This window comes from Carica papaya, chromosome 4, assembly GCF_054855325.1.
Source record: "Carica papaya isolate Zhongbai chromosome 4, ASM5485532v1, whole genome shotgun sequence".
In the NCBI taxonomy this organism is placed as follows: Eukaryota; Viridiplantae; Streptophyta; class Magnoliopsida; order Brassicales; family Caricaceae; genus Carica; species Carica papaya.
Genome location: NC_142312.1, coordinates 4,837,204 through 4,862,088, shown reverse-complemented (window position 1 = coordinate 4,862,088; position 24,885 = coordinate 4,837,204). Strand labels below are relative to the sequence as shown.

Below are 24,885 nucleotides of genomic sequence, written 5' to 3'. Positions count from 1 at the left end.
TTTTTGTGTCCCACACCAACATTGACGGCGACTAGATTGGGTTTCCCGTACTGCCCGAGCTACCCGACAAGAAATATCATGCAAGGTCTGCTGCCCCAGAGAAAGCCGGGCAGTCCTCTTGTCTCTTTTCGGACAGCTCTCGCGCTCCGGACGGCACGCGCGGTCAGCTTCGTTTATGGATTCTACTGCTCCAGCCCCCACCCCCGCATTCCCATCAACTTACGAGAAATATATATATATATATATATATACATACCTGTAAAACAAAAAAATGAAGTTTCAATTTTACACGCTTTCCTTTTTCTGCATTCATATTTCGTTTTCCTGGTTTTGAGAAGCAGTAACGTGTGTTTTTTTCCTGGGGGCACGGGCACAAATATCCAGTATATTATACGTACTACAACTTTTTTCTTTTTTTATATAACGTTTTTCTATTTTCTGAGCACTGCCATCATGTGTTCTTTCTTTTCTGTATGCATTTTCTCTCTCGTCATTTTCAATGTGTATATGTGATAAGATTCATGAACCCAATATAGTGACACCTCCACAAATTGCCATCTTTACGTCATACATATACATATACATATACATGTATGTGTATGTGTATGTATGTGTATGTGTATGTAGTTCAACAACGAAATTAAGGTTTCTTCAGATTTCACATATCATAAATACATTTTGTTTTGGTATTAATTATGTTAATCACCGAGTTCAAAATATTAGGTGAAACAATTCCACTGCAAAATTTCGGATTAGTTGTTTCAACTTTTTCTTTTGTTTTTTTCTTGTTTTTTTTTTTTTTAAAGTGGGTTTTAGAGAAAGACGGTACCTCTTGGATATGAAAATGACATGACATATATATATATATATATATATATGTCACATTCAATTTGAACTAACTCTAAAAATTTTTCTGACTAAAATTTATTAAATTTTATTTTTATTTTCATCATAAATAATTTTTATGATTGATAAATGAATTTGTTAAATTTAGTACCATTTTAATGATTTTTGAGTTTATATCAATTTTTACTTCTGTGTCAGTGATACAGTGCGATATCCTTACTGATCTTGTAACACCCAAAAAAATTATTATTTTTATTTTTATTTTTTAATTTATTTTAATTTATATTAGAATTTTAGTTTAATTTTATATATATTTAATTTATAAGATTTTAATTTAATTTAAATTAATTTAGTGAAAATAAAAATAATAATAATGATAAAATAGAGTAAAATTTATTTTTGGATTTAATTGAAATTGATTTTGAAAAAAAAGTGTGAAAATTTATATTCTGATGGTGTTTTTAAAAAGAAAATCGAAAATCGGGGGGTCAAAATACAATTTAGAAAAGTTGTGCCAAATCAGCAACCCCGGCCAACCAGAACACGCCGCGTGGCAAGAAATGCTGACGTGGGACGGGGCCACGTGGGCGATCCATGTGCGCGCGATTGGACAGCCCAGATCCGTTCTCGCGCGCACAGACAGCCCAGATCAAATGTGCGCACGGACGGCCCAGATCTCACGCGTACGGACAATCCAAATTCAATCAGGCACGGACGGCCCAGATCGCATCGCGATGGACAGCCCAGATTTAATCCTAAATAAATCGCGATCGAACGGTACAGATTAAATCTTGATGAACGGTTGAGATTAAAAGGAGAATGGTATAAATAACCTCACCCACACCCGACCATAAACCCTAGCCGCCAGTGCCTCGTCGGAGGAGCCGACCGTCGCCACCAGACGCCGCAGGTGGCGGCGCCGTCGCCGGAGCACAGCGGAGCCGCCGTGCTAAAATTCCGATATTGGCCGAAAGGGGTCCTAGGTCTAATTTGGGATTTTTTGGGACACGTGTAGGTACCGGTAGTGTATTTTAGTTTCCCGAAAAAAATTCAGAAAATTTAGGGACAGCCCGTAGGTGCACTGTAGAGCCGATTTCAGACCCCAAATAAGTAAGGACCCCTCACCCTACCTCCTATCATGGCATTAAAGCTTAATAAATAATTAAACGGTATTTTGTGACTTTATAAATATGTATAATTGATTGAGGTTGCCAATGGAGCCCAAGTCTGATACAGTGTTGGTCTGTTGTTGTTTGATTTAATTTCCAGTATTAAATACAGCATGATATTTGATGTAATTATTTTATGGTCTCGTATCCATGAATCATGGTTTTTTTTTTATTATGGTTTGTATTATGGTGAACCCGATGTTATTTTGTCTTGTTTGGTGTCAATTACTAGTTTACATATTTGTATATGATTGGATGATTGAGATTAAAAAAAAAATACAAAAAGGTTATGTGAATTGATAAGTAGATAATGTGGACAGCCTGACTAGATATCCTAGGAGACGGTGGACGGACCAGGTCCGTAAGGAACCCCACCGAGAACGTGGTCTCTCGTACCGGACGGGTTATGGAGACCTTATGTGTTTTGGTGCTCATACTGGACGGGGTATAGGGACGGCCCGTTTCACCTTCATACCGGACAGGGTATTGAGGTTTATAGTTTTGGCGCCCATACCGGACGGGGTATGGGGACGGCCCTGGAATCAGGTTATTAATGTTAATGGTTCACGTATAGCGGGGACCCCCTATGGATCCCCATGAATACTAGTAGGCTGGTAAAAGATGAAATTTGTTGTCTGATTATTGAAGTGCAAAAGTATGACATGTGTTCTGTTACAAAGTCGATATGATTTTATGATGGTTATAATGTTATTGTTTTCATATGTTATTTTCATGAATCTCACCGAGGTAAGTGAACAGTAAAAGTTTTTATGTTAATAAATGAGTTTGTTATGAATTATGCTCCATTGGTCATTTTTATTTTTTACCGACCTTTACTTCTGTGGCAGTGAAATAGTATGATGTCTTTACTGGGCTAGTGTAGCTCATTCCTTACTTAACCATTTCAGATCAGGAAGACGGGGTTCCCGAGCCCATTCCGCAGGAAGACGGCGAGTTAGACACCTAAAGATTTTATAGTTCTATTTATAGTTTTTATTTCGAGTATCTCTTTTAGTTAGTTTATTCTTTCATACGTTGAATACGTTTTTTGTTATTGTGTAAGGGATGTTAATCAAAAAATTTTTATTACGCTTCCGCATTTAAGATTTTTAATACATACATCTTCATTTAATTTTCGAGGCCATTACAGATCTAGTGCAGCTCATCCCTTATTTAATAATTTCAAATCAAGAGGGTCAGATTTCAGAGTCCGATCCGCAAGAGAATTACGAGTAGATGGTAGATTTTTTTATTTTTCGTTTATTTCCTTATTTCTTGTATTTCTTTCAAAATAGTGAATTTCGTAACACTGTTTGATACTTTAAATTATTTGTGTAAAGAATGTAAATCCTAAATTTTTATTACGCTTCCACATTTTAATTATATTTTATTTCATTTGGATATTTCCGGGATCGTTACAAACTAACTTTAAAAATCTTTCTCACCAAAATTCATTAAAATATCATGAATTCTATTATATTGATAACGATAAAACTTTTTTTAAAAAAATATCAATGTTAGACCGTATAATCTAAATGTAAAAACTCGACCCAACTATTTTTAAGCTAAAAAAATTAAAAATTAAAAATCTTTCTCGGTTTGCATTTTTTTTCTTTTTTGTAAAAAATAATAATTTAAAAGGAAAACCTTTCTTTTTATAATTGTTGGAGAAATTTTAAGATCATAAACACAAATCATTTGTCAAATTCATCAACTTTGTCTCCCTTCCAACAACTAACTTGATCGTGTTCATGTTGATTTACACAGCTTTTACTTTCATGTCATAAACATTCATCCAACAACCTTCCTTTAATATTTCATTTCATTTCATCACACATACTCCAACCCATCAATCTTCCAATGAATTTGATACAAACCAATTACGTCCATAACTCGTGACATGATAATTTACTCAAATATATATATGCTTATGCACCGTAGTTTTAACACCAAGTATAAGATACAAGTTAATCTTATTAAGAATACTCATGTTAATAACACGATCAATGTAGAATAATCACTTATGAGAGATATTATGTCGTAAAAGATTAGTATAAAATAATTATTTATAAAATGTGACATTGTATTTTAATGTTTTGAAATGAATTAAAGTGTTTGATAAATTTAGTTGGGTTTAATTAGTAATAAAAATAAAAAAAAAAAAGATGGTAATTGATAGTAAATTGGGTCCATGATTCAACTACCAAGAGGGTAGCAATAATGAGAAACGAAAGGAGAAGAGTTAAAAGATTATGAATGATTAATTAGGATTATTAAGGTAAGATTAAAATTTAGAGAAAGATTAAGTTGAAGATAATCAACAATCCCCAGACCAAGATTATGATTGACCAATTGTCCCCTAAAGTATGAGACATGTAGACCCCTCATCCCTCCTAACCTTCTCATTCAATTACAATCCTTCATTTCTTTCTTTCTATCTCTTTTATATTATCTACTTCAACTTAATTCCACACACTCACAATACTTCAAAACTATTCCTGCCACCCCATTATTAGCAATTTTTTTTGGGTGGGAAACAGATAAGAATTACATTACATCAACTTGATTTCTAAATTGTCTTATATAATATACATATACATATACATATATGTGTGTGTGTGTGTGTGTTTATACACACAGTCTCTCTCTCTCTCTCTAAACAGTATTCAATATGAGAATAGGTTTATGGTCTCAGTTTCAGTACCAGCCGGGGAGGTTTTCTTTTTTGGATCTTTTGGTGAAATCCAAATTTACCCTCACGATCATGAAGTTCATTCATCTTCAAGTGTGAACAAAATTCTTTTATGATTGTTTTGTCAAATCAAAACTTAGTCTTGTTTAATTGGTTTAATCCTAACCCATGTTTGTGTTTAACTTAAAATTATTCGACTGTAATTTTACTCGATTAATTTCGTAATTATTTGGTTAAAAAATCTCTTCTTTAATTTCTCTTCACTCGCATGCCTTGCCCTAATCTTGTTTATGAGTCATGGGAATCTTCTTCTCTATTAATCCCTTTTGTTAATTTCTCCTAATAGATTAATTATAAATTAATTTGATTGGAAATTGAAGGGGTTCGCACGTGTGAATGAGAGCGTGCGAGGGGGTTGAGAGCAAGATTGAAGCCACAAGTCTCGGACAAATGCGAAGTGGGGCCCTCGAACTTTACACGTTTTCCCACGTGATTACCTCCCGTCTCCTAATCATCCTAACTATATACCCATCATTCGTATATATTCTCCCACTACTCCACACATCATTAATTCACTCCTTTATCCATATATATATATATATATATACACACACATATATATATATACACCCATCATCATAATACATATATATATATATAGGTTTCTACAGTATAAAAAAACTCAAATAATTAAATGGAGATACAATGTGGTCAATACCCTCTAAATTACTCAATACACCCGTACATTATCTTGTAAGGAAACTATACGGTGTCTCCTCCACCTCTCTCTCACGCCAAATTATTACTTGTTTCAGAAACATAATTATAAATTTTTTTTGAAAAAAAAAATATATATATATATATATTTATATTCATAGAATCTATTAAATCATACATTTCTCCTAATGAACATGGGTGTGTGTGGTTCAATTACAAATAGTGATTTAGGGATGTAAAATTTTAGTGGGTATTAATTATTATTTTTCTTTTACACTAAATATATATATGTATTCATCCATTACTTTTTTTTTACTTACTACATCTATATTAAAGCATCTCCATTCCCCATCCTCCATTCTTTCTCCATCTCTTACCTTTTCTCCTCTAAACCCAATAACATTCTCCCCTTGTTTTTAGATTGTTGTGGTTAGTAGATCTAGGTTCAAAGATGATTCAAGAACTCTTGGGAGCTACTGGTCTTATCAATGGAGGACTAGATCATCACAGGCACAAGATATCCTTTAATCCTACCATTTTAGAAGCCGCTCTTTCCCCTTCTTCTTCTCCTTCTCCCTCTTCTTCTTCTTCTTCTTCTTCTTCTTCTTCTTCCTCTGGAGCTACAACAACAGTTACCACTGTAAATAATAGTTGCAGTACTACTACTACTTCTGTTACTACTAATTCTAATTCCACAACCTCCGAAAACCAAAACTTGAGGTGCCCCAGATGTGATTCTTCAAACACCAAGTTCTGCTACTACAACAACTATAATCTCACTCAGCCTCGCCATTTCTGCAAAACTTGTCGTCGTTACTGGACTAAAGGAGGCGCCTTGAGAAATGTTCCCATTGGAGGTGGATGCAGGAAGAACAAGAACACCACTTTATCAACTTCCATTACAAAATCAAATGCAGCTGCCAAGTTAAAATCCGTGGTTTCTGAGATTGGAAGATCAGGCGGTCTTGCAAATGGGTTCGATCACGATCAGCTTCCATCAACTCCTTTTCTATGGACCGCCTCACCACACAATTCCCATCTTCTAGCCTTGCTTAGACAACCTCAAAACCCTAATACTACTACATTATTATCCAACCAAGTTAGCAGTGTGAAGGAGGAGGTGGGTTTTATTGGATCACATTCACCCATGATAAGTACTGAACCAGCTGCTGCTGTGCTAAGTTCTCGAGCCTTGGGTGTTGACCCACTTAGCCAGGTTCCTTCTCTAGGTCTTTCCAGCTCCTTGTGGAAGAACCCTAGTCAAAATCAGACCCAACAAAACGGGTTTTTATCTGGGGAAGAACAGACCAGTAGTGGGATTCAAGAACTGTATCAGAGGCTCAGATCATCAGCAAGTACTTACTACAACGATAATTCAGCAGCGGTTCATCTCAGCAATATGGCTTGTTCTTCATCTTCAACTTCGTCTTCTTCATCATCATACACATTGGAGTCAGCTCCAATGGCTCCAACTGAACTGGGTTACACCTGGAACAATCCTGCCTTTTCTTGGGCTGATCTTTCAACAACTAATGGTGCATATCCATTATAGGAGGAGCCTTCAATTTGCCTTTTTCCACTTTATTCTAGTATGATTTTAGTATTTCATTACGTTCATATGCTAATCTTGAGTTTTTTTTTTTTTTTTTAGAATTTTTTTTTTTTGACATTTCCATTGTGGGTATGTAGGGGTCTGGTATATGAACATGGCTGTAGGTTAATTCAAGTTTTCTTTTTTTTTGTTTTTGTTTTTTCTAATGTGTGATTTAAGGTGTGTTACCTAAAGATAATGTATCAAAGGTCCGAGATTAGTTGGTGAAATGGGGAATATTAATTAGGTGATTAATTTTGATCAATTGCATATTAATTTACTTCCTCAAACTCATTGCAGCTAGTTGAATTGAGTTCTATCTAAGTGGAAACTCAGTGAGGTGAGTATAAAACCAAATTTAAAAAATCTTCCTAATTTCAAACAGCTAATAAATCGAAGTAAATATATATATATATATATATCTATATACACAATGGGCTGAAACCCATCTCCATTCCAGTCGAACCCAGTATGTGCATATACCCATTAACATATTTATACATATATATTTTGTGAGGAGGAGGAGGAAGAAGAAGATGAAGAATTGAATATTAATATCAGATGAGATTATTGAAATGGGAATTTCTTATTTGTGAACTATAATATAGTTAGATCTAAGAACAGTGATTGTAGAAGCAGACTCTTCCTATAAACATTAAAAAAATAAATAAAAATACATTTCTTAGACCAAATGACAAACAGTCACCCCTTAGTAACTGAAATTTTCAACATTCAAAAGAATAATAATTAAAATTTTAATTAGAAAAATGAAAGAAAATATTATATATATATATTTTAAGGCTTCTTAGCTTTTCCACAAAATAGCGCATTGGGCGGCACATCAGTCTCCGTGAACAGGCTGCGCTCGTCGTTCCAAACTCTCACATACAGCTGTTGGCCAAGGTACCTTCTTGACCAATTCTGAGACCTGAAATTCCACATTCCTTTGTTGTCTAATGCCACCAATATAGCCGTCCATGATTTTGGATACACCTATACATACACCACACATACGTATACATATACATAATCTGTTAGTGCCAAATCCACAAACCCAATTTTTCTTTTTCTTTTTTGAAAAAAAAAACAAATATTTGTACTAAAATAATTTTGTTTTTGAAAAAAAGAGATCAGTCTTTACCTGAACTGTGTGCCTGTTAATACCATCAACCAAGTTGTAACGTTTTTTCATGGAAGGTGTCCATGTTCCATTACCATATCTGAAATTTTTGTACAACAAAATTCATATCAATTAGTGTTTAATCCAAGAAATACGAGTGATCTAATTCTAATCGGATACTGAATAGATTAGAATCATACCCGACAACGTAGAAACTAGTTCCGTCAGTATGCCAAGATTGGACTGTATCCTCATAATTCTGGAAGACGATTTCGACAAAATCATGAAGTATGACTCCAATAACTGAGGTGCCAAGGAATGAAGGACCGGCAGTTGGAGTATCCTTAATTGTGTTAAAGTTAAACACACCGGAGATGTTGAACCAATCAGCAAGCTTCAATGGTGTCGTTGGATCTACATACGATACTCTATTAACAGTATATCGGAGTTTGTCATTGATCTTAGTTGCTGCATTGGCCAAAATAAGTGTCCTAACAATCGGTATAGTCCCATAATGGTATGACCCTTGTGGGTTAGGCCTAGCTGCATTTGCTGTCAAGTTCAACCTTGTTGAAACGAAATGAGAAATTAGTACAAATTAACTTTATAAATGAGTTGTAGATTACGATCAATTATTCTAAAAACTTGTGTAAAATATATAGTAAAAAAGAAAAATGATTAATTGGTGTAGTACCTAATTGTTCTAGCTTGCTTCATAGACCAATGTAGTCTGAAATTTGGATCGACAGGAGGGAGGGCCGAGACTGGAGTATTAGAACCAGCATAATGAAGAACTGCTGTAGCTGTGAAGACTGGCTTTGTGAAACGTGAAGAAGCAATAATGTAATAATCTTGTGGATTTCCATTTAAGGTAACTAAGACTGTCACAGATTGGCCAACATGAACGTCGAGTGATTCGTAAACTTCTTGCAAAGTATGAGCTCCTTCAACTTCAATAAGTGTCATGGTATGGCCTTGGATCTTGAAGTTGATTGATGTTGCAATTCCAACATTTGAGATCCTAAACTTGTAGGTTTTGCCTGAAACATTTCATTGATATACATGTTACATTTATGGAAAATTCAAAGCTAAAAAGACAGTACTAAAACATCTATAATTATTACCTTTTATACCGGTGAAGGATAAAGATTTCTGAACACCATTGATGAGAAGGACATCTGGGTTCGGAAGAGGATTGCCTGCGTCTAGTTGTCTTTGTAATTCCTTGGCACATCAAGAATAAAACTCTATATGTTGGTGAAAATTTAAAAATTTGCAAGTGAGGAAGGGAGATGAATATGATCATGAATTGATGATGAATATATTTGTTACTAACCTTGTGGCCAGCATTGAACCAATCACTAACAAGTAGTGTGAAATCTCCATCAGGAGTGGGATATGGAATTGATATGACAGAACGTTGATTGATATTGAGAGCTCCAAACCCACCAGAAGCTCTGTGCATTAAAGTTGAGAGGAAATATGTGAAAGTTCCAATCTGATCTTTCAACTGGAATTTGTATGTCCAGTTTGAATTTGGAGGGATTGGGCAGTTGGTTCCCAGAACTCCATCTTGCCATGAAGTTCTTCTCTGTTTAACCCCATTCCTAATTCAAATCAACCCACTAATTTTAATTCTACAACAAAACAAACCCATTAAAGAAAGAATTTCACAAATTGAGAGCAAAAACTAACCAGGTAATGAGAATAGGTTCATCCAATTTGTTGATAACATTCACAATTAAATTGTCGTTGGTGACTGCTTCAATTGGAGGACCAGGAAACATTCCATTAATCAGGATTCCCTGTAAAAATGGGAAGCCAACAATGGATTATGTGATAAGCTTTTGAGGGTAAAACAGGGAAATTGAGACAGAAGTAAGAATCAACCTTTTGAGAAACACCAAGAGGGGCAATTGTACCATATGTAACTGCCCAATCGTAATATCTATATGGATCTTCTGCATTATTCACCCATACAAAAAAACTCAACCAACCCACTAACCCAACTAAAAATTGAATTGAAATATCTCGCTTCATTTCTCCAAATTCAGATATTCTGCTCCAAGAATTTCACAAGGAAAACACAGAGCTAAAACAGATTACTCTGCTTTTTGTTCAGTTACTTACTCATACCAGAAGATAGCAAGTAAAAAGTCTAGTAAATTCCACTTTTCCAGGAAAATGTGGGATGAGAAACAAGGAGAACGGATTTTATTTATATACAGAAAGAAGATAGAGGAGCGGTGAGGGAGATAGCCATGACAGCCATGCAAGCAGAAGGTCATTTGCGGCGCACTTAATGCTTAACTTAACATGCTTCTCCATTGGAGCTCTGATTAAAAAATATTATTATACAGAAGAAAATTAATTTTAAAATACATAATTATCGATTTGACTTCAAAATTGGTTTCTACTTAAACTCGTCGGCGGGAACCTGAGAAGGAAGAAAGATCTGAAGAAGCGCGGATGGCGCAGCCAAGAACGGATCGTCATTTAATGGAAAACTCCAACTTGATTTTTTAGTTTAAGTAATGGAACTAAACGCGTAGAGGAACTGGATGTGAGCGTGATGAGTTTACTTCAACAAAAAGGACATATATATACACATAAATAATATATAATAAGAAATTAGGGAAAGATGGTTAGTTCGCATGAAAATAAGAAACTCCTGGTTTTTCTTCTTCTTCTTCTTTGAAAACCAAGATCCAGCAAATCCTGCTACTTCATACTCGTTAGTTTACGTACATCCACAACTTTCAAAGTTTCAAGAAATAGTTGATTGTTTCCAGCTCACAATATAAATATTATATGTGAAATTTAATGAAGACGAAGCTTATCTATTTTCTTTATTTAAAAATAATTGTGAATCTCAAAACTAGCTAATTCAGCACATAAAAAATTAATAAAAATTAATTAATTTACAACCCAATAGAAAATCAAATAGTATTTATTTTTAATTTTTATATTTACTAATTAAATAATATACATATATAATATATAATATTAATCAACGACGTCTTATAAAAAAATAAATATATTAATTATTCAGTTTAATTATTTAATTTTTAACCATTATTAAACTGTAAATTTTTCAGAATTTTTTGAAAATTTCCACCTTTGTGTTTGTTTTTGCATGTAAAATTCTCTAACCCTGCATGAGAAATGTATGCATATATACATACATATGAGATGGTGTGCGTTTGTAATTGTACATACTCGTTTTCATGGTAAGTCATTGCACATTAGAATGGATCCCAATAATAGATCTCATACACACATGCATATGTATAATATACATATACATATATATATATATATATATAACAAGTTAACAAATAGTCAACGTTTAAAATTTAAACATGATATGTGCAAAATATCATTAACCAAGTTTATGAAATTCCATTCCACCATGTGGAATTAAATTTCGGTCACGTGATTATTGCAAAATTCCTACTAATCTCATTTGTTATATATACATACATATATATATATATTATGTGTTATGTATGACTCTTCTTCCTCGTAAAAGAGTGCTTGACTAGAATTTAAATGTAACGATTCCGGAATTTTAAAATGAAATATTTGTATTAAAAAGGTCAAATGCGAAAGCATAATAAAATTTTTGATTAATATTCCTTACATTAAAACAAAAAACGTGCTCAAAGTATAAAAGAACAAACTAATTAAAAGAGAAACTCGAAAATAAAAACTATAAATATAACTACAGAGTCTTCAGGCGTCCCCTTCGCCGTCTTCCTGCGGAACGGGCTCGGGAACCACGTCTTCCTGATCTGAAATGGTTAAGTAAGAAGTGAGCTACACTAACCCATTAAAGACATCACTCTACCTCACTGTCACAGGAGTAAGGATGGGTAGAAAACAAAAACGACCAATGGAGCATAATTTGTAATAAACCCATTTGTTCATAAAAATGTTTACTTTCCATTTACCAGGTGAGATCCATAAAACAATACACAAGCAACACATTATCATCATCACGTTATCACATAGACTTTATAATACAACATTTATCACGCGTTTGCATTTCAATCTTTAAACAACATAATTCCTCTTTACCAGCCTACTAGTATCCATGGGGATCCATAGGAGTCCCGCTACCCGTGAACCCTTAACATTTATAACCTGATTCCAGGGCCGTCCCCATACCCCGTCCGGTATGGGCGCCAAAACACATAAGGTCTCCATACCCCGTCCGGTATGAGAAACCACGTTCCCGATAGGGTTCCCTACGGACTCGGTCCGTCCACCATCTCCCAAGATACCTAGTCAAGCTGTCCACATTATTCGTTTACCAATTCACATAACTTTTTATTCCTTTTTCTTTAGCCACCATCATCAAGTCACACACAAATATGCAAACCGGTAATTCACGCCAACAAGACAACACACAACATCGGGTTATCAGTCATTCAGTCCATAATCAATGAAACAGTGATACATGCACACGAAACTATGAAATAAAAACATCAGACATCATACTACATTTAAAACTGTAAAATAGAACAAACAACAACTGACCGACAAATACACTAGACTCGGGCTCCATTAGCAACCTTAAATAATTTCACACAGCTATTGATTCATGAAATACCATTTTATCATTTATTGCACTTCAATACCGTGATAGGAAATAGGGTGAAGAATCCTTACTTGTTTTCGGAGTCTGAATACGGCTCTACAGTGCGCCTACAGCTTGTTCCTAATTTTTCCTGAATTTTTCTCGGGGAACTGAAACGCACTACTGGTACCTGTACGTGTCCCAAAAAATTCCAAATTAGACCCGGGGCTCTTTTCGGCCAATATCGCAATTCCGGCACGGCGACTCCGTCGTGCTCCCGCGACGGCGCCGCCGCTTGCGGCGGTGATTCGCCTCGGGTTGGCCGTTTTTGGCCGAATTTGGCCACACTTACATCAGTCCCTGCGATAAAACAACCCTAGGGCCCTCGGGGGGCCAAAAAAATTACGAAAAATCGAAGCTTACCGACGGCGGTACTCTCGGGTGCGGCGGCTCTCCGGCGAGGTTTGTGTTTTGGTGATTTGGCTCCGATCAACCTGTAGAGAAAAGAATGGTGATCACGGTGATATAAAAATTGTATCAAACGGAGGCCGGGAAGGGCCTCATCGGAGGCAAAAACTGAAGAGGGGCGCGGCGGCGCCGCTGAGTTTCGGCCGTTTAGCCGGGAGTTTGGCTCCGATTTGGCCACAGGGGAACTCAGCATTGAAAAACGAGCCGGGAGTATGAAATTTACCTCGATCGGCGGTCGAAAAACTCCCCGGTGCGACAGCGGGTGGCGGCGGCCGGCTTCTCCGGCGTCTGGTTCGTCTTCTCCGACGAGGGCTGGCGGCTAGGGTTTTTGTGGTCAGGTGTGGGGGGTTTATTTATACCCTTTGCCTTTTAATCACAGTCGTCCATCTTGATTTAATCTGAGCTGTTCGATCGCGATTTAATTTGGATTAAATCTGGGTTGTCCGTGCGCGTGCATTTGGGTCGTCCGTGCGCGTGCATCTGGGCCGTCCGTGCGCATGCTTGATCTGGGTCGTCCGTGCGCACGGGGACGCATCTGGACCGTCCGATCGCGCACACGCGGATCGCCCACGTGGCCCGTTCCCGGGTCGGCGTGGCCTTGCCACGCAGCAGGTCCTGGTTGGCCAGGGCTGCTGAATGGGCCGCTGACGTGGCTGCTGACATGGCGCTGACGGGGCACAACTTTTCTAAATTACGTTTTGACCTCCGGTTTTCGATTTTCTTTTCAAAAATACCCCTAGAATCCAAATTTTCACCCATTTTTTCCAAAATCAATTTCAATTAAATCCAAATAATATTTTTACCCAATTTTATCATTATTATCATTTTTATTTTTATTAAATTAAATTAAATCAATCAATTAAAATTTAATAATTACAAAATAAACTAAATAAAATAAATTAATAATTAATAATAATAATAATAAAAATGATAAAATTAATGGGTGTTACATTAAAGCCTTCATTATGTTTTTAATTTGCTTTATCAATTAGTAATTTTATTGAAATATTTTTTTTAATTAGATTCATATATTTATTAATTAAATGATATATATATTACCAATCATAAAATAATAATATAAATAATAATTTCTCTAATAGAAATATGATCCATTAATAAGAATAAAAATAAATTTTTATTATCATAATTATTTCTCTTAACACATTGCATTTAACAAGGTTATGAGCGTGGACTATGATATGTTATTAAATTTTAAATACAAGTCTAATTAAGATTTAAAATAATATGATATTATATTACATATATATATATATATTATATTGTATATATATATATATATATTATATTATATATATATATATGAGCAACAAAGAGCGAGTATGTTGTAGGTGCACCACTTATGTTCAAAATATAAATATCTCGAATTGGAAGTTAATTTTATTGGGTTATATAGTTGATATATGTGTATTATTTAATTGTATGAATTATATTCTTTAGACTAAATTATATGTTATTATTTAAATTTTTTTTATAGCTAATGAACTAAAATTATAAGCATTAAAATAAACTTTTACCTTATTAATTATTCTTATCTATATAAACTATAATTTTTATTCATAATTACATCTCAGACAATTTGCTAGATTTAAAAAAATAATAATAATAACAACTGGAGCTAGCTGGCGTGCATGGCGCCTATATATATAATAGCGAGGCTTTCCCACTTTAGTTGCTTCATGTACTTACACACAGAAAAATTATTCCCGCCATATATATACATATATATATATATATATAATAATATAATATAATATAAAATATGCACTTACAAATATTATTATCATAATTTACTGCATGCAATTAAATTGTGTTTTTCTTTTTTTCAGGTTTATCAAGCATTAATCATGAAAGTCGCCTCAATGATGATCTTCTTCTTCCTTGTGTCTGTTGTGACTGATGCAAGGAGGCTGATTGAATTGGAGAAGAATCACAGAGCCAACATTACTGCTTTTAGTAATCTCAGGATACTGTGCTGGTATTTTGAAACAATTTTCATCTCATTACCAATGTTGATTTCAATAGTTGATCATCCCTCTCATCAGAATAATTTGATCAAAGCTCATAATCAAAACCTCAATCTGTTCTGCAATCTGACTTTTACTAGCAATAAGTTTGAACTATGACATTACTGATCGAAATAATGACTATTTACACAGACTCTTTGAGTAAACACGATAATATGAAATGATAAAACCACACCCAAAAAAAAAAAAGAAAAAGACAGAGAGAGATATAAGAATTCATGCATAATCATTGAGCAGAATCCCAGCAGAAGCCAGTTTTTTAAAGCCAAATGTTGACAATTCTTACTTTTTTTTTTCTCTCTTCTGTTTCTATTTCATCCCTTCTTTTTCTAATCTTCCCTGTGATCTTTTTTCTCTCAGTCAAACTCTCATGACTTGAACTCTATATATAGTCCGCATAAATATTGTTACCAAACTAAGAATGCCGACCAAGAGCTCGTCCACAGAGCAGAACATTAGGAGGAATGTCATATTCGTTGGCCAGACTCCGGACCGGATTCCATACCCGGAGATAAAACTGTTGTCCAAGATACTGCTTGTCCCATACTGCAGATCTCATGTTCCACATACCTTGGTTGTCCAAGGAAACCAATATACTGGTCCAAGATTGTGGATAGACCTGCAAACAAGTAACATGAATCAGTGAAGTGAACAAGAAGCAAGCAAGAATCTTGAAGAACTGGAAACAGAGACATTTCCTATAACAAATCCAATAGTTATGAGGATTTTTTATGATAGTATTTGGAATTGAGAGTCGGGAGAAATGGAAATCAATTGATCCAAGTTACTAGAACTGTAGGTTTTCTATGAAAACATGTTAAAGCAAAAGCTTGGCTCCTTAGAGGACGGATGAAGGATCCTATAATTTTACATTAAAAAGATTAACAATATGGCCATGTCCACTTTGAGCTGGAACGAATGAAACTTACAACTTTGATACATTACCTGAGCAGTATGCCTTGTTAGCGCATCCACCAGATTGTACATTCTTCTCTTGGCTGGTGTCCACTGTCCTGATCCGTAACTGTGCATGTCCCAAACAGGAAGAATTAGACAGAAATGTCAATGTCCAGAAGCACGGACAACTAGAGTAAAAGAAGAAACTTACCCAACCACCCAAAAATCATAACCATCCAGGTGCCAAGATTGCATGGTCTTTTCATTGTTCTGAAAAATAATTTCAACAAAATCATGGAGAGAAGCTTGCATAACTGAGGTAGCTACAGTTGCAGGGCCATTAGAAGGAAGGGCTTGGATGGAATTCACACTGAAAACTCCAGGGATGTTAAAGTAATCAGCAAGCTTTACTGGGGTATCAGAATTAATGTAGGAGACGCTATTAACTGCATAACGCTGCTTTCCATTTATCAAAGGTGCTGAATTTTCCAATACAATTGTCTTTGTTGGTATTATCTTTCCATAATGGAAGGAGCCCTGAGGATTTGGTCTGGCTGCACTAGCTGTCAAATTCCACCTTTAAGACAGAAGTTAAAAGGATCAGTCGGATTACTTAATTCTAATCCAGTTCTCTTTATGGTTAGACAGATATTCATCTCGAGAGAGAACTGCATCAATCAATACTCAGAAAAGGGCAGATATTAGAGAACCTAACACCTTGAAATCAGATAATTAACTTTTAAGCCTCAGAAGAACGTGTTTATACCTTGTTTATTTAAATTACAAAATTTTCACACATGTTAGGAAGGTCAAATCTTCTAAAATTTTAGTACCTGTAAGTTCTGGCTTGCATCATAGACCAGTGGAACTGGCCTGCTGGAGCAGGTGGCAGGGCCCCAGAAGCTGGGCTATGAGAGTTTGTGTAGTGTAATACAGCTGTTGCAGTAAGAACACGCCGCATAAATCTGGTTGATGCAACAATATAATAGTCTTTTGGAGGCTGATTCAAGGTTATCAAGACGGCCACAGATTGACCAACATGTACATCAAGTGAATCATATATATTCTGGACTGTATGAGATCCCTCAACCTCAACTAGTTTCAGAGTATGGCCCTGAATCCTGAAGTTTAAAGAGGTTGATAAACCCACATTTGAGATTCTGAACATGTAGGTCTTACCTGGAAGTATTAAAGAAAAGCAGTTGTAAGACATTGCAGGACGACCAAAAACAGTTCAGAATTCTAAGATCATTCAAGGATTATAAATATAACGACATATTACCTTGATCACCATTAAATGTAGTATGGGCCTGACCATTTATGAGGACCCCATCAGGAAATGGGAGAGGCTTCCCCGAGTCCAAATATTGCTGTAATGTCTGAAAACATTGGGATGAATTATGTAAATACTGATTAAAACATGTCCGAATACCTTAGTGAGTGCAGCAAGAATATCAAAAAATCCATAGGAGCAACATCATACATGTAACATGCAGCCAAGAATCATCGTTCTAGTATCATGGGTGATATTTCAAATTCACTAGGAGACCTAAGACAGCCACTTCAACCATCTTTCCAAGTTCCCAAGTTTTCATAAAAACACAGACAAAGATTGTATCTTTGATAGCAAATTGGAATCAAATTACAAGAAACAAGGTCATATTTAGCATTTCTGTTTCAATTCCATGCTAGCCTACTTCACAATTGGAAGCACAACCTCTAGCTCCAAATTCTGAGGAGTTCAGAAGCATCAGAACAACAATACACAAATAAACCATTCTAAGAGTATAAAAGAGCACAAAAATTTTGCTCAATTGATCATTTACTGAAGCCTCGAAGAAATATAGAGGAAATCTTACCTTATGGCTGGTACTCTTGTACCAATCTCCAATAAGCAAAGTGAAATCTCCTTCAGGGTTGGGGAACGGGATTGGTATTTTAGGTCTCTCATAGACATTGATAGCTCCATATCCTCCAGCAGCTCTATGCATTGAAGTTGATGGAAAATAAGTGTAGGAACCAATCTGATCCTTGGTCTGAAACTTGTAGGTGAAGTTTGCGTTTGGAGGAATGGGACAATTGGTGCCCACTACTCCATCTTGCCATGAATTCTTCCTTTGTTTAATTCCATTCCTAAAAGTAACAGAATAAACTCTTAATAAACCATGTCAAAAGAGTCCAATTACATGTCACTAGGAAATAATAAAATGAGCTACAAAGAGTGACACACAGATTTGGAGAAAGGCGCCAAAGGCCCCAAAAGAACTGAGAAAAATAACACCCACTCCAGAAGTTTCAAAAGTATAAAGATTCAAGAGGACATAAGAAATAGATTTGTATTCAGTAGATGGGCGTCTTGGCAATCTAGCCATAAGGTTTTTCCTCCCCTTAGGAACTTTGTATCTTGTGGGCAAAGAAAATATGAGTGACAACAAAATCAACCAGTCAAGTTTGAGCAGATCCAAAGATTTTAGTAACAGAGAAAGCTAAAACTCACCATGTCAAGAGAAAAGGCTGGTCCAGCTTGTTAATGAGGTTGAGGACAATGTTGTCATTGGTGACCACATCAAGTCTTGGTCCAGGAAACTGACCATTGATAAGAATAACCTTCAAAAACCAAATACCAAAACCTTAACTTTAGATTCAGCAATACATCAAACACGTGGCATTCATTAGAACATCAGATTCTGCTCCCCAAAGAACAAAATTGTATTACATTACCTGCTGAGGAACACCAAGAGGAAAAACATTGCCGTAGGTGACAGTCCATGTGTAGTACCTATATGGGTCATCTGCTTTAACCAGCGATACGCCATCGAAAATAGCCAGAACTCCAAAAATGAGCGGGAGGAGCATGACTTCCCTTCCCATTACTGCTCCCTGTTAAAAACATGACAATAACCCATGAACCCACTAGATCAATATTCTCGTAAGAGAAAAGGAAAATGGTGAGGGATATCAAGATCACACGCTCTTTAATTTTCTTGATAAAAACATAAGCATAAATAGATTTACCTGTAGATCAAGGATTCTGCCACTCCCGGTTACAGTTCAAGACAGTACCAAAACCAGGTTTTATAACAACAGAAAAGCGGGAGAAAGCAACAACAGTGTCAGTGGGGAGTGTTTGGTTGGATGGAATCAAAATTGGATTTTTTTTTTTTTTACTTTTCCCTTCTTATTGATCCCACTTCACGCGTTTCCGCGTTATGATAATTGCTTCAAACTTAAGCATTGTTTTAAGCTTTAACACTTCATTTTACCCATTTAAAATTAATAAACTGTTCCTACTCACTCTTTCATTAAACAAAAAACTAAATAAAGGTGAGAAAAAAATCCTCTAATTTCGGCGCCAATTATTCTTTTTCCTTTTAATAAAAATCCTTCCTTTTTTTTTCTTTGACTAACCAACGAATCTGGGTTGCCTGTTGTTGATCTTAACTTTCTGAGTATTCGACAAGATCTAATTATAAAAAACAAGTGATGGAAATGGCAGATGGGTATGTTTAATAAAGCCGGCAAGCAGAAGGCAGGAGACAAATATTGCTTGAATATACATTCAATATGAACAAAGTACCATCCCATGAACATCTCCTATCCAAACTAATTAATTTCACCTTTCATTTCTTCCAAAAAGAATGATGATGACGACGCTGAAATCTTAAGAAATGGGTAACAGCTATAATTTACCAAAAAACAAAAAAAAAGCTCGTTAATCGAAAAAAAAATGAGAAACAGAAATCAAATAAATGATCGTCTTATCTTGGAGAAGGAATATCTATCCAATCTCAATCTGTTTAATTCGTTTTTCTACATTGGAATCCAGCTACAACTTGTTTGAGTCCAAACAAACATGTAATGTGTTTAATTAGAATTATATTGATTTTTTTTCTCTAAAATTTTTGTCTGTAAATACTATATATTTGATTTCAATCTACGAATTTATTTTTTTGCTTATAAACTTTTAGTATTATGAAATGAATATATCGCACGAATTCATTACATATAGATAATAAGATTATATTGATACAAAATCAATTCTAATGGACTTATTAGATGATCTCATTGATATGCATTTAGTAAAAATTGAACTTATGAATTCACCAATTATGAATTTAACCTTTTAACCATTTAACTGTGATATTTAGTAAAAATTTTTGTACGTGATGAATAATTAAATTCTAATTGAAATGAAAATTTTTAAGATAAATTAATACAATTTAATAAGAAATCTCAATTTAATAAGAAATCTCAATTTTTATCATATCAATTTAAATCATGAATTTTTAAAGTGTGATAAATATTAGGAGAGATTAAGAATTTTCACTATTCATTAAAATTCATGCACCAATTCAATTTAGTGAGACTCTTCACTCACATTTTTTCATTAAAAATATTTTATAAAAATCTTGAATTCTCGAATTTAGAATATTTATATTTTCATGTAATTTATAAAATTTAACAAACAATCGATAATTCATAATTAAATATGATAAAAAATGAAAATTTGAACTAATTTACATTCTAACATTACATAATTTAGAATAAAATTTTTTATATGATATTATAATTTATCAACTGATCTATCTACGTATCCTAATTGTGTAATATAATATAATATGATTTTAGACAATAATAATTTTATATTAACCGAGAGAATTTATATTAGCTTATATATTTATTGGACAATGAAGTGGATAAATTTAAACAAAGTCAACGAATCTTCCCTTCTACATGTACAATCTGTCTTCCACGAGGGAGACCCCTCAGTAGTTGGTTGTGGGTTCACTTTTTATTGCCAAATTGAATATATATATATATATGTAAGTAATTAGTTTTCAAAAAATATATCAGTTTTTAAGGGCTAGTAACTGACCCACTATTGGCTTCACGATTATGAATATGGTAGTGAGATTTCTCTCTCTCTCTCTCTCTCTCTCTCTCTCTCTCTCTCTCTCTCTCTCTCTATATATATATATATATATGTATAAACAAATTATATTTGTTTATATGCAGTAGTGGTATATATGCAGCATCTTAAGATGAACAAAGCTTAAGAATGGAGTTAATGCTATAATTATAGATGAGAGAGAGAAGTGTGGTGAGAACGTGGTAGTGGCCCAGTAGGGCCTGCAAATGATGGGCAGCCAGAAGTTGGCTCTACGTAAGAGCCATGGCTGCCAATACGGCAGATCGGTGCACCATTCCTACTCAATTTGACTTGCCATTCTCTTTTTCTGGTACTAAATTTTTACTTTCTTTATCCTTTGTCCTAAGATTATGGTACACAGTCCCGGACTCAAATTCAACTATTAACCATCCAGATGTTCTGTATGCTGAGTTGGTGGCCATGATAAGGAAATGTAATTAATCGGTTCTGATGATGATGTTCTCCCTGTCCTTGCCGGTGATACTCTTTCTCCTCTTTTATGGTCTTTTCACTCTCTACCCAAAAAGGAAACTGTATTATATACATCTATTATATTAGTTGCTCACTGCGGTCAACTTCCGTATGAGCTACTCCCAAATGCAATACAGTTGAGAACAGAATTCTTGTTTTCATAATGATGTTTAGTCGTGATTCACTTTTAAGGCTTCAACATATTACTGTGGGTTAAAACATATATTTCCACCATCATCTTTCCCTATTCATCTACCATCGTGTTTATAGAGAGAAAGCATCTCCGTCGTAAATGGAGCTCGCAACATGTCTCCAGTAATTGAAGCCATAAGAAAACGAGAAAGAGCTTGTTCTCAGGGGATTGGAGCTGTTTCTCAGATGTGTCTCTAGGACACAAAATGAGAAAAAGCTCGTTTTTAAGTGAACCGATATGATGTGTGCAAATTATTACCCCAAAATTTATGATTACATCAGTGAAATCATTTAGATGATTTACGCGTGCCATCACAAAGGTATCAACTTCATGATTCGGCCAATTTAATCACATAATCTTTTTTAAAACTAATTTAATCATTCAATTCTGATTAATTAGTCCTTAATTATTGTCCTTTTTATTCTTAAATAATCAGGCCTCGTTCTTTGAAACGGGTAGTTTTCTAAATGTATACCCAAGCCCACACGTAAACTATTTGGTTGATTTACGGGAAAAAAACAGAGAGAGAGAGAGAGAGAGAGAGAGAGAGAGAGAGAGAGAGTAAACCCATGCAAGAGATGTTCGTGTCTGCAACCTGGACTGCATGGCTTCCACGTTGCTTTTTACCTCCACACGTGGAAATATAACAACAATTCCACTCCCTACATCCACCTCGATCTTCAACCACAAAAAACTTCAGCCTCTCCACATCCTACTTTCTCAATTTTCACTCATCCTCAACATGTCTGATAGTACTTCGCATCGCCGACCTCCCAAATCAGGTCTCCTTCAACGTTTTTCTTAATTGCATCTACATATATATGTATGTAGTTGAATTTCCAAGTTGACTAATCACACAAGTATCATGTGCAGATATTGTGAGAGACGCAATCATATGGAGGAGAAAGAAGGTGGCGTTCACGGTTCTCGTCGTGTCAACCGCCACATGGATTTTGCTGGATGTTTATCAATTCAACTTCCTTACTGTCGTTTCATGGCTATACATGTCCATTGTTATTTTACTGTTCCTTTGGGGGAACATAAGGAGACTTCTTGGAAAGTAATATATACATATATATATATTATACACCAACTTCTTCACTATTATATTAATTTCCTTGTCCGGGCATCACACATTTATGATATTTTATATATATGTGGAAAATGAGAATTGAAAAGTCTTACGTTCTGGTTGCGCAGAGAAGAACAGAAGCTGTCTAGATTGGAGCTTAGCGAGCAATTTGACATTGAGTTTGCAAATTATTGCCGAGAGCTTATTGAAGATACAATAAGATGGATGTTTTGGGTGAGTGCTGAACGAGAATGGTTTTTGTTCGTGAGGACGATTGTTGCCTTGTGGTTTGTAGCCTACGTGGGAAGCTTCTTTGATATCTTAACACTTTTTTACCTAGGTAAAGTTCTCTTAATAACTCTATATAATCAACCCGTATATATACATATATATGTAATTAACAGACACAACAATGGGTATATAAGAAAGCTTCTTCGTACTGTTGAAGGTGTCGTTGTGGGCATGACGGTGCCGGCAATTTATGTGAAGAATGAGGAGAGAATAAACAAGGGGTGGGAATGGATGAAGGCGAAATCAAAAAGAGTTTATCATATGGTTGATGAGAAGGTAATTATGAACATGAAAAGGAAGCTTGTCAGAGAGCATAAGAAGGAGAAGAAGAAGGAGTAGTTTGCTTCAGTTTCCTTTTCTTTCTTTCTTTTTCTTTTTTTTTTTTTTTTGGGGGTTTTGATGGAACTTTGCTCGATTTCCTTTCATAATTAACTACAGAAAATACATATTTGACTCCTTAGCAACGAATGTTCTTGTTGTCAATATATTACGATTTAATAGATACGATTGCTCTCACCTAAAGGAGCAAGTGGATCCGTGGCGCAATGGTAGCGCGTCTGACTCCAGATCAGAAGGTTGCGTGTTCGATTCACGTCGGGTTCAAATCCCTCTGTTTTTTGGTGCCATTTTTTAAATGCCGCTTTTGCTTTCGCATAAAAGGGAAGTACAATTTTATTGTTCATCAATTGCTATTAAAATATATTTTTATCTCGCGTATATATAAAAATAATCATTTCACTAGAATATTTAAATATTTAATTAATTATATAGTAATTAGCAAAAGGATATAAAAAATTATTTTGTTTTAAATTGGATAATAAAAAATTAAGTACATAATATAAAAAAGAATGATTTTAACGGGTATAAATTAAAATGTTTATATTAAAACTATAAGTTTTTAAAGACAAATTATACACGTATAGTTTAATTGAACATATATTTCATGGTTTGTAAATTTTTTACTTCGAACAAAATGGGTGTTATTTTTTATGATTTAATCGCATCATATCTATTTAAAAACCATGGTTTTTAGGGAAGGATGCTAAAGTGACCTTCCATATTTTTCTTTCTTTTGGGTAAAACTAACATGGGACTTCAAATTTTGAGGAAAATTTTTCTTATATTTTAATATTTTACTTTCACTATAAACACATGGTTAATGGAGTTTATTATGCATATATGAGATGTTGTATTTAATTTTTTCAAAATCTAAAAATGGTAAAATTAAAAGAACAATTCTAACAAAAAATTAATGTAAATATATATTTTTTTCTTTGTTAATATTTCATTTTGTGTAATAGTATGAAATAATTTTATGGACAACGAATATGTACCATCCCCAAGTTTCTAAAACCTTTATATCTACATTCTTAATTCTCCTAAATAATTAATTAAAATAACATTACATCATAAGCAAGCGAGGATCCGTGGCGCAATGGTAGCGCGTCTGACTCCAGATCAGAAGGTTGCGTGTTCGATTCACGTCGGGTTCAAATTCCTTTTTTATTTTTTATTTTTTTACTTTCCTCATACACGCTCCATTATTAGCCAGTCAGAACGAATCGAAAAGTCGATTTGGTATTTTCCATTTTTCGACGGACCGTACCCACCAACCCCTTCCACACACAGTAGAAACAAAAAACCATTTTCCTAAATCTCTCTAATTTATATAAATATATAAAAATTGGATTTGGGAATAATAAATTTATTTTTAAAATTAATGAAGTGAAATTATTGAAAACAAATTTTAAGAGTTCTATTTTTTAAGATTTAATTTCTTGGGTCCTTCAGCATTAATTTG

General features: G+C 34.6%; 4 protein-coding genes and 2 non-coding genes across 6 annotated transcripts; 4 read left to right on the top strand and 2 right to left on the bottom strand.

Moving 5' to 3' along the window:
* Window positions 1-5,673: 5,673 nt before the first annotated feature.
* LOC110822278 (uncharacterized) lies at window positions 5,674-7,280 on the top strand. Its single transcript, XM_022052350.2, has one exon. It carries the CDS (start codon window positions 5,876-5,878, stop codon window positions 6,974-6,976), a length of 1,101 nt encoding a protein of 366 aa, XP_021908042.1. The 5' UTR covers window positions 5,674-5,875; the 3' UTR covers window positions 6,977-7,280.
* On the bottom strand, window positions 7,152-10,751 carry LOC110822355 (L-ascorbate oxidase homolog). The gene is made up of 8 exons (XM_022052455.2): window positions 10,026-10,751; window positions 9,831-9,940; window positions 9,472-9,742; window positions 9,260-9,359; window positions 8,830-9,175; window positions 8,336-8,701; window positions 8,157-8,235; window positions 7,152-8,008 (listed from the first exon to the last, which is right to left on the bottom strand). The coding sequence occupies exons 1-8, from the start codon at window positions 10,173-10,175 to the stop codon at window positions 7,811-7,813; spliced, it is 1,620 nt and encodes a 539-aa protein (XP_021908147.2). The 5' UTR covers window positions 10,176-10,751; the 3' UTR covers window positions 7,152-7,810.
* Window positions 10,752-15,285: 4,534 nt separating this feature from the next.
* Window positions 15,286-19,302, bottom strand: LOC110822311 (L-ascorbate oxidase homolog). Its single transcript, XM_022052396.2, has 9 exons — window positions 19,143-19,302; window positions 18,849-19,007; window positions 18,625-18,734; window positions 17,987-18,260; window positions 17,410-17,506; window positions 16,961-17,306; window positions 16,339-16,704; window positions 16,176-16,254; window positions 15,286-15,849 (listed from the first exon to the last, which is right to left on the bottom strand). Exons 2-9 carry the CDS (start codon window positions 18,996-18,998, stop codon window positions 15,646-15,648), a joined length of 1,626 nt encoding a protein of 541 aa, XP_021908088.1. The 5' UTR covers window positions 18,999-19,007; window positions 19,143-19,302; the 3' UTR covers window positions 15,286-15,645.
* Window positions 19,303-22,347: 3,045 nt separating this feature from the next.
* On the top strand, window positions 22,348-23,544 carry RTNLB13 (Reticulan like protein B13). Its single transcript, XM_022052694.2, has 4 exons — window positions 22,348-22,503; window positions 22,595-22,781; window positions 22,922-23,133; window positions 23,242-23,544. Exons 1-4 carry the CDS (start codon window positions 22,464-22,466, stop codon window positions 23,421-23,423), a joined length of 621 nt encoding a protein of 206 aa, XP_021908386.1. The 5' UTR covers window positions 22,348-22,463; the 3' UTR covers window positions 23,424-23,544.
* Window positions 23,545-23,615: 71 nt separating this feature from the next.
* TRNAW-CCA (transfer RNA tryptophan (anticodon CCA)) lies at window positions 23,616-23,687 on the top strand. The gene has a single exon. It is a non-coding gene; the product is annotated as a tRNA-Trp (tRNA).
* Window positions 23,688-24,505: 818 nt separating this feature from the next.
* On the top strand, window positions 24,506-24,577 carry TRNAW-CCA (transfer RNA tryptophan (anticodon CCA)). Its single transcript has one exon. It is a non-coding gene; the product is annotated as a tRNA-Trp (tRNA).
* Window positions 24,578-24,885: the final 308 nt, after the last annotated feature.